Source organism: Rhododendron vialii, chromosome 2a, assembly GCF_030253575.1.
Source record: "Rhododendron vialii isolate Sample 1 chromosome 2a, ASM3025357v1".
Classification (NCBI taxonomy): Eukaryota; Viridiplantae; Streptophyta; class Magnoliopsida; order Ericales; family Ericaceae; genus Rhododendron; species Rhododendron vialii.
In genome coordinates, this window is record NC_080558.1 from 19,843,018 (window position 1) to 19,853,178 (window position 10,161).

Below are 10,161 nucleotides of genomic sequence, written 5' to 3' on the forward strand. Positions count from 1 at the left end.
GTCCGGCTACAATCCTGCCACACTAGCATCTCTGCATCCCCAGCCAAGCTCCTCCAAACCGAGATACACAACTCACCAATCCGACTATCCGAGATAGGCGCTGATATGCCGCACCCCCTCATCAGGTGCTTGCATCTAGTTGGAACGGCCCACTTGGGGTGAGTGTGAACTGGAGTGTGCCAGGTTTAGGGCCGACCCCCTTTTGTTGAGGCAACCTACGTGCCACTCCTACACGTAGTTGAGCCATCTGGCCTGGAGGCGTACCGGCCCATGTAGGAGTTGTACAAAGAGACATTGGTTTTGCGGGACCGAGCGCAACACTTGTTTGAGAGATGTGCTGAGGTATGCTTTAGTATTTGCATTTCAACACATAGCTTGTATTTCCATTCCTTGCCTTTGATTACCATGTTGATTGATGAATTTACTTCATTTATTGAAACAGGAGGTGGTGGTGACGTGCTACGGGGGTGAGGCCAAGGTGCCAGAGTTTTGGAAGAAGCTCCCCGAGCCAGTGAGAGGGATTGTGAGGCAGGCCGGCTTTAGTCAAGAGGTGGTGGGACACGATGAACTCGTTCCACTTCCCTCTTGGTGAGATGATGGTGACACAGCTGAACTTTGCGGCGATTACGAGCTTGAGGGTTGGAGTGACCCGATTTGAGACTCCTCGAATGACCTTAGTTCTCCAATGATGATACGGAACAGAACCATGAGCTTGCATGAAGGCTTGATCAACGACTTTTAGCATCCCAGAACCTAAACCACAATTCAAGAACTGCCCAGCACAAGACATGAACTGCCTAGCATAAGATAGTCCAACCCACTCCCCAACGCTGAGAATCTTTTTTTTGTTTCTAACAGTTCTGACTACTGTAGGAATCTCATCATGACCCCTATACAGCATCTAGCTAACTCTAAGTTTGCATAGACGCTCCTCCGCTTCCCTATAAATAGAGGTGTCTAGAGCCATATTTAGACCACTACATATTGCAAACAACTCCCCCATTCTTGAAACTCTCTCAAGTTTGGAACTCATTTCTCTCTCTAGAATATACATATATTTTGGGTTTTCTTCATATATACTTGAAGAAAAATCTGAGATATCTTGTGTTTTGAAGAGAAAAATCACATTTCCATTCCAAAAACGCCCACTTCCTCTATACTTCACAGTAAAAATCCCCTTCATCATTTCCCAATTCAAGACACCCATGCAAACCTCAAAGTTTTGATCAAGCACTCAAAAAGGTAGAAAACTACCAACATTTCTGGTTTCTGTTTATCTGAGGAAACTAGAAACCCAAAGCAGAGATACAAGCAGGCTAACGCGATTGTGGACACCTTCTCGAAGGGGCAATGCCACACAGATATCCTCAATACTTATTTCCTCTTTATTAATCAAAATCGTGGATATTTCCACGATAGGAATATCTCCACACGATAATGATCACTGCTAAATAGAGTCGCCACTTAGTTTATTAAAACTAAGAAAATAAATAGAGATTTCGGGTACAGAAGCCAAAAGTATGATAAGGGGAAGGTGTTAGGCACCCATTTTTGCCCGATCGCAAGACTAGCCCATAATCATTCAATATAAACTTAATATTTGCTTTACTTAATTCTACACAAATAAGCTGGTTATTAAGTCTTTAAATAGTTAATAAGGTGAGCCAGGACAGTAAGTAAATCACATGCATTCAACTAGATAAAAATAGAAAGCTGTTCCAACAGATGGATTCCACGGCCGGTGAATGGTTTTCACGGCCGTGGGATCCCACTAGATTGATATATTGCTCATGGGAATGATGTCCCAGCCGATGTTCTTCCTCACATCAGAATATGGATAATTAACGGAAAATCAGAAGCACTACGACCACAATACAAAACAAAGAAATAGATTAAACCATAGGTCATTGGGCCTCACCACCTTGATCCCTCAGTTCACAATTGCTTCGGAATTAGGGTGATTGATTGATTTTCTTCTCGAAATCCTAGGATTAGGGTTTGTACTCCGGGGTTTGATTGCTCAGATTGCGGCTGCTCACGAGGGTTGACGGCTTTCGTAGAGAGAGTATGAGAGATGCTTTTTGCAGAGTTTCATGGCTAGAAATGAATGAATTGAATGTGTATTTTGGAACCCTAAGGCCTCTTTATATAGACAATGGGTGACTCACTCCAACCAATTAAATGGCGTGAATCAATAAGGTAAGTTAGGGCCAGTAGAACTCTGTTTGGAATCACTTTCGTAGCCCCGAAGTAACGCTTCGTGGCTGCTAGGGTTTAAGCGTCGATCAAACGAGACAAAACATTCCAGAATTCTGGTCTAAGATGATCTAGTGGCCTCTAGATCCTTCTAGCAGCCAAGGAAACTATCTCACGGAGAAATTTCAACCACCATATTCCACGAGTGACAGAAAAGATTTAAAGGGCACGAGATCGATCTAGCGGCCAACAGGATGTATTTGATTGGATAACTATATTTCTATCTTGAATGGCTTTTCGGCTCTGGATTGGGCCCTCTAAATGGCTAGAAGTACTCACAAAAGTTCTTAGGTTTACAAGAAGTCAATCAACAATCACTTTATCCTATTCATCATTGGGATGGTCCCAAAGGTGGGACTTGAAATACTTGTTCGGCCAAATTGGGGTGTCTATAGATTTCCCTCTTTGATTGAACTTGGACGGGCCGCTAGGCATGTTAAGTAAAAATCAAAGCCATAAAACAACTCAATTTGATCAAACAACTATCTTCAGGGTTTTTTGAAAAAGGTTTTTAGTTATGGCCGGGCTAGGTGTCTGCTGACGTATTCTACAAGGAAAATTTAGACCAATCGTAGTTTGGGGCAGAACAAAAAGTGCAGAGGTTTCGGAAAAGAAAATGTACCTTTGGGCTTAAAAAACTATAGTGCAACGTACCTAAGCCATGCTAGGATTTTTATGGAGGGTAGTTGATGGAGCGTGGAGCTGGTAGGGGAATAGTTGGGGGTGAACATCCTCAGTAGTTTGGGGTAGATCAATACACAGCGGGTTATGTAGATACCCTATTTTGGACTTTCCAGATTAGCTTACTTACGGTATTTAATTCCTCGATGATGAATAAGATCAAGAACACACCGAGAATGTTAATGTGTTTGAGCTTTGAGCGGATAAACCCCTTTCAAACCCTTTAAATTAGAACCAAAAAGCCTCAGCCAAACCCTACCTGCATACGCTGGTCCCACATCGGCGTACGCTGGTCCACTGCCACGTGTCAGTCATCGGTCAGCTTTGACCATTGACTAGGCTTGGACTGGCACGCGTAGGTCCAGTACTAGCGTACGCTGGTCAAAGGTAGTCCTATCACCTTTATACAACAACATTTATGGGACTTTTGTGGCACCCCAGTACCCTGATCATTCGTCTGAGAAGTGATCACGGATAGGGGGATGTTCCCCCCTCTCTCATACAACCCCCATCACCTTGTCATATGCATTTAATGAAGGAAGACTTCATTGCCAAGTTAACCAGCCACCTTTGGCTGGTTACACTCAACTCCCCTCCTATATATACCCCCATTTGTATCTCATACAAGGGGTTACATAGTTATAGGCTTGGTTGCTAGGTTGGTTCACCAAAAGCTATCAAGTTATAGCCCCATCTTCTTCCTTGTTCAAATCCTTTTCCTACCAAGGTTTAACAAGCATTTCATATACCACATCATACATCCATCCATAAACACCATTCACCACTCAACCTCAAGTTCAAGCTCTTTCATCTTTCAAACTCAAAACCAAAGGTATAACACCTTTGAAAACTCTCTGTTCTAATCCCTAAAGGGGGCTGGCAGGGTCAAGGTTGGTAATCAATACTAGTCCTGACCCTAAATCTAGCAAAGTTTCAAAGTTGTTTGTGGCTAGAACTGGCGCACGCCAGTCCAAGTACGCGTACGCCAGTCATGGCTATACGTGAAGTACTGGCCTGGGGATCAGTGTCCAGTTGTTTTCTATCTTACATTTCATATATCTCACTGTGAGCATGCTAAGAACCAGTCTACTACTTTCCTTCACTAGAACTGCTAGTTTTGCTATTCAATATTCATACTTGCTACTTTGGTATGCCTCTGGGGTCTTTCTGAAAATGTCTCAGAACCCAAAAAGTGCAAAGCCAAGCACTGGACAAGATTTTACAACTGGCGTACGTTAGTTCTCTACTCGTGTACGCCAATCCAGCGCAGTCTAGTGGCTGGCCATTGCAAGGCAATTGGGCCTTGGCCTCTGCTTTTGTCCCCATACTGTTTGTGGGGTGTTTTATTCTTTTGCGGCTTTAAAGCCCATTTAAATTGTCTATAGCTGTATATACATATTATGCGAAAAAGATATTTGCACCGATGGTTTCCGTAGGGAAACCGTACCGACGGCCACGCGTGGCCATCACCCGGCCACCGGACGGCCGATCCGAGCCGTCCAAAAATTTTATAAAAAAAAACTGAGGGGGCCAACGCGGGAATCAATGGCATCAGATCAAGCACCCTACACACATCGAATGCCATTGATTCCCGCGTTAGCCCCCTCGGTTTTTTTTTTTTAATTTTTGGATGGCTCGGATCGGCCGTCCGGTGGCTGGCGACGGCCACGTGTGGCCGTCGATACGGTTTCCCTATGAAAACCGTCGGTGCAAATAGTAGTACTCCATATTATGTATAGACTGCTTGGTTTGTCCTTGGTGTACACTGATCATTTCTAGATCCCAGAGGGTTGAAAACAAGAACTGTGGGCTTAAGCTGACTGGCGCACGCAAGTTTAGTAGTGGCGTACATAGATGATATTAGCATATAGTGACTTGGTCAGTGCATACTGGTTTCTTCATGTGCACGTCACCCCGGAGCAGCGTCACCCAGTCTATTTAAAACTCCCACAGGAGTTTGTTTTCATCCTATACTAACTGTTGCAATAAGCAAGCATGCCATTTTTTCACATCCTGCCAACATGTTACAGTTTTAAATCCCCTTAAATTGTTCTCCTGCCCTAATTGACTAAAAAAATGATTAATGAGAGAGAATCGCAAACGTTTTATAAATGCCCGAGTAGAGACTGATCTCCGGCCACCGGACGGCCAATCCGAGCTGTCCAAAAATTCTAAAAAAAAAAAAACCAAGGGGGCCTTCGCGGGAATCAACAACATCCGAGGTGTATAGGATGCTTGATCCGAGCACCCTTTTTTCGTGTATATGATTTCACACGAAGAAGGGGTGCTCGGATCAAGCACCCAACACACCTCGGATGCCGTTGATTCCCGTGAGGGCCCCTTCGGTTTTTTTTTCCGAATTTTTGGATGGCTCGGATCGGCCGTCCGGTGGCCGGAGACGGCCTGGCATAGCCGTTGGTATGATTTCCCTCCTCGGCGCTCATTACTCATAGCACAACTCCTATGGCAATTTCAAGCTCAAAAATCATATGGTTACGCAAATAATTTTCTTATCAATATGGATCTTGTTTGACAGATCTCATTGAGATCTTTAATACGGTGCAAAAAAAATAATTTTTTTTTCATTTACATTATTTTTGAGTTTGAAAATGTGAAATAAACTTTTTATTTGGGTTTTGTAGAATGATCCTTCTTATTTTTCTTTGAGAAGTTCCAAAATAAGTACTTATTTTTTAAGAAGGTTTCCGGAACGGGGCCTAAGTCCTCTAAATAGGATGCCTGTTTAATTTGTGCTTCAATCAACCATTTATTCCCTAAGAGCAAATGGACGACCAGAATAAAACCATTTATTGCTTTTTATGTAAACTAGGTACTTTGCAATGTGCAAGGCACGTGTGCCATGCCCGTTGAATTGATCGGTTTTAAATTTTCTTGGCATGTAGCTGTACATAAGTAGGTTATATTTATGCTTGCAAAAGGCTTATCCACATTGGGTTACATAAGTTTTTTACATTAACATAAGTTGATGCTTGACTATTTGCAAAGGGGCTAGCAGTGAAGTAGACTACAAAAGGGCTAGCACTAAAGCAGTTTGTGTGTCTCTTGGACACGGGAAAAGTCTATGGCTTGCAAGCTGTGCATGGCAAAAGCTGGGGTAGGTGTGCAGAAGTTGGAAGTGGCTGCCTATTTGTTGTTGTTGTGGCTGTCAGATGTTTGTTCAGCTATTGCAGTGGAGTCTTCCGTTGGCTTGTTCACTGCTGGAGTATCCAGTGCTGGGAAGGAGGAGGAGCTTGCATTGTGCTCTGTGGTTTTGCTTTTCTTATTTGCAGCATCTAAAGGTAGTGCAAGGAGTGCCTCCGAACGGTTTTGTGATTCTGTCATGTCTTTGGTGGAGATGGAATGAACTTTGAATTTTATTTGATTGACTCCGGCATAATTATACATGTGGGCCTTCAATGTGAAGGTGCATTCCTTTGGTTCGCGCAGTTTGTGAAGCACCGGGAGGAGCACTTGTCCCTGCGTTGAGCAGTTTTCAGATTCTTTTGTTATTTAACAGGATGTATGTATTTGATCTATAATGTACGATATTGTATGCGTTAGATTTAAAAGAAGAAGTATGCTTGTCTTACGTCAATTAAATCTGCTGGTGTAAGGTTGTAGAACTTTAAGGCAACATCGGAAAACACTATTGCTTCAATATTTCCAGTGGAGTCTGTGATCTACACATTGAATTTGATCCTGCAAGTTAAGAAGGTTTTTTTCAGTTTTGTTAGCTCTTTCGTTAGGTAATGTAGTTTTTGCCTTGGCTGGAAGATTTGATATAGCTAGGATGGAGTTTTTACTCTGCGAGAGCTGGGACTTTTTGGAGACAATAGTTGCACCAGAAGTTGTCGTCTCCATATGCATTTGTTGCTTTATTGCAGACTGAGCAAGCTAGGTAGTAGAATTTCTGTCCGAAATCAATAACTGTTGCGATGCCTTTGACAGTTAAGAACTGTACCTGCAATGCATAGTTTTGCATTTAGTGTTATGGTAAGGATATTATTTGGTTAGAGGATGAGATTTGGCATAGGTGGTACCTTGTGTACAAACACAGGAAGGTTGGCAATCTTTGTGATTTTATCCTCTGATTCTTCAGTTGGTTCTGGCAGAAGAAGTTGTGATGGTGTTGTTGGCAATTCTCTGATCTTGTTGGCATTCACCACACACCTATAGTAATAGCATTTCATGTGCAGATTGCAGAGCTTTATGTATTTAAGCTAAGATAGAAATGGCAAAGTTTGTATTTCATTGGTTAGATAATAAATTTATTACCATGATTGTAGCGCAGTTGCTTCCGGTATTGGTGGGCTGAAGATGAAACTTGATGTGTTTCGTGTGGCGAGTGTTAGACCTGTATATATGGATATAACTATATGTTAATTCCTGTGTGTGGATGTGCTATTCATTGTTGTGAGTAAAGATTACACTACCGTAGTATGTGGAAGTTTTCAAGCGCAGTCCAATTGCAACTGGGAAAGATCCTGGTAAAGTTGCCATTGTACGTGCTTCATATTCACTAAATTGATCCCACAGTGATATGATTGTTGGCTGCATGCTGATGGTATTTTGTGATGTTTTGGTTAGCAGTGTTGGTAGTATGAATAGTAATTTTGATTAGGGGTTTTATGTATGGCTTCCCTTTGGTCAACCACTCGGACATCCACGACATATGAATCATTGATAAGTTTCAGTGGTCCAACTTCCAAAATAGCAAACAACACATCTAGAAAGGAATTTTAATATTAGTTAGCTTGAATATTTTGTTTAAAGGAGTTTTAGTGGTATAGTGGCGTACCTAGTTTTGGATCAGAGTCTCGAACTTGAGATATAGCAGCGATTGGAGTGAAGTTGTATCTCATTGTCCTGAGTGTCAGGCCGTCAATTTGTACTTCTTCAACTAGTGTACGTGCATTGATGGCCAATTGGTACTTGTTTTCTAGGAAACGGTATTTTTCTGGAGTCTGGCCGACAGCAGCATTTGTTATGGAATATGTATGGTACATCTTCAGTGTATTCTGCAGAATTCTGATGTTGTATCCAAAGATTGTTGCTTGCATTTTGTTGCCCTGCTCAAAAGTCCTGCATTAGTTTATGTTCTATACTTTTGCTTGCATGCCTTTACTGTAAAAAGTCCTGCATTTACCTTGCTGCATTTTTGCTGAAACTGATATTACAATTAAGTCCAGGAAACAGAAGCAAATCAGCTAGAGGTAGTCCAAAAAGAGGAAAATTAAGGGGAAAACACACTGATCAACAAATGCATCAAGTCACATAAGCAACGCCCATAAAGTGAAGATCAGGAAGCTATGATAGTAAAGCCAAAGATTTGAAGCTGTGACAGATAGGAGATCATTTTTTTCTTTTGAATGGCAGTAGCAGTTCGTTTTAGGCTATAAATAAAAGAACTTCTGACATTAGTAAAATCATTATAGTAGTAGCGGATTAAAGAGTACACAACTGATATGAGGGCACGATACAGACATGAGGACACGACACGGCCGTAGGTGTAGGACTTAAAGTAATTCAGACAACTGATATAAGGGGAACATGCAGCCAAGTACTCCTGCTTCAATTGGTTAAAGATAACCGTTCAAACTTTAAAGTATCACAAAAATTCAGTATGGGTTGAATATGGGTCCATTATGGGTTGAATATTAGTCGTCAACCAGCTCTTCACCTATGAGTTTCCCATACTTAAAAATACAAGCACAAAGTCTATCTTGATTAGTTTTTCATAGTTTTTCACCAATAAGTTTTCCATACCTAAAACATAAGCACAAAGTGCATCTCGACCAATTCTTCACCTATAAGTTTTCCATACTTAAAACACAAGCAAAGAGTGAATCTTGGCACTGAGTTTTTTTACTTGTTCAACATCCCACTTAACTTGAACTAATTATTTAACATTGTATGAAGTAGTTTCATACGAGCACGTACAGATATATGAAAGGGAATCGTTAAGTGTTAATGAGATGAGGGCATTATAGGCAACAGATACATGTGAAGTTTAAGTTGTAAAGCAGATCTCACTATTTCTTCTCACACATCAAGATTTAGGCATTGGAGAAATCAATGTTTGGAGTACTTAATTTCAGAAAACAAAGAATCATAATGAATTTTAAAAATCAACTCAGAATGCCTAAAATACCAAATCAGAGAATAAAAAATGAGTAATATATGGATCTTTGTATATAGGTAATCATGATTGATTTTTTACATGTGTTACCTCTTTATCCTGCAAAATTATCCTTTGATATTGCGAGTTGCTTGAGGTTGACATTCTTGGAATGTTCTTTTCGATTACCATGACCTGAACTGCATAGTTTGAGGTTGTGAGGTTGACATTGCTTAGTGGTAGAATGCTTGGGGCCATCTGCACCTGCAAATTTGCAGTGGAGCTAAGCATATTCTATGAGTAAGTATGTTAGGAGTAATTGGCATTCATATGACGTGTCAATCCATAGTATAGATGTGTAGATAAATGAACGCAGATATGTATCAATAAATGCAAGATATGTGTTAGTATAAGCATCAAATATTGAGTAGTTAGGCTTATGAATTAGAATGAGCAGATAAATGAATGCAGCTATGCATTAATAAACGTAACATATGAGTAAATGGTATAGGATATACCTTTTTTGCCTTTGCATTATTTAGCTAGGTATGTTCATAATTGCAACTTACATGTTGTGATTATCAACAGTTAGCTTCTTCTAGGAGCTCTTTGAATACAATATTTTTAGTTTGGAAGCACGACAATGGATCATTTTCTGAGTGCTTGAGGTGGACTTTTATTTTGGCTGCTGTTGTTGCTCGGGATAAAGCAACGTAGAGCTGACCATGAGAGAAAACAGGTTCGGGCAAATATATACCAACGGTATTTAAAGTCTGACCTTGAGCCTTGTTTATTGTCATGGCAAAACATGTTCTCACTGGGAATTGGCGACGTGTGAATGACACTGGGTAATGCTGTATATCATTTGGTTTTAGAGGGATCCTTGGTATGAATACCGTAGTACCTTTCCTTTCTCCTACTGCTATCTGAGCAGTAATCAAATGGCTTGTAAATTCTTTGCATATCAATCTTGTGCCGTTGCATAGCCCTTGGGATGGATTTATGTTTCACAGTAATAGAATTGGGCTGTTCTTTTTTAGCTGGAGACAGTGGCATGGCATTCCTGGTGGTGTGATGGAATTTAAGAAATCAATGTAGAGTCCTTG

The 10,161-nt window shown here is 41.0% G+C and overlaps 1 protein-coding gene across 1 annotated transcript; it reads right to left on the minus strand.

The window, feature by feature from the left end:
- Window positions 1-6,275: 6,275 nt before the first annotated feature.
- Window positions 6,276-7,502, minus strand: LOC131315664 (replication protein A 70 kDa DNA-binding subunit D-like). Its single transcript, XM_058344854.1, has 6 exons — window positions 7,371-7,502; window positions 7,213-7,291; window positions 6,978-7,107; window positions 6,741-6,898; window positions 6,528-6,636; window positions 6,276-6,414 (listed from the first exon to the last, which is right to left on the minus strand). Exons 1-5 carry the CDS (start codon window positions 7,492-7,494, stop codon window positions 6,618-6,620), a joined length of 510 nt encoding a protein of 169 aa, XP_058200837.1. The 5' UTR covers window positions 7,495-7,502; the 3' UTR covers window positions 6,276-6,414; window positions 6,528-6,617.
- Window positions 7,503-10,161: the final 2,659 nt, after the last annotated feature.

Coding starts and splice junctions, on each gene's coding strand:
- LOC131315664 (XM_058344854.1), bottom strand. CDS start 7,494: ATGCAGCCAACAATCATATCACTGTGGGATCAATTTAGTGAATATGAA. Junction 7,292..7,370: donor GAAAACTTCCACATACTACG/GTAGTGTAATCT, acceptor CCATATATACAG/GTCTAACACTCGCCACACGA. Junction 6,899..6,977: donor TTCCTGTGTTTGTACACAAG/GTACCACCTATG, acceptor TATGCATTGCAG/GTACAGTTCTTAACTGTCAA.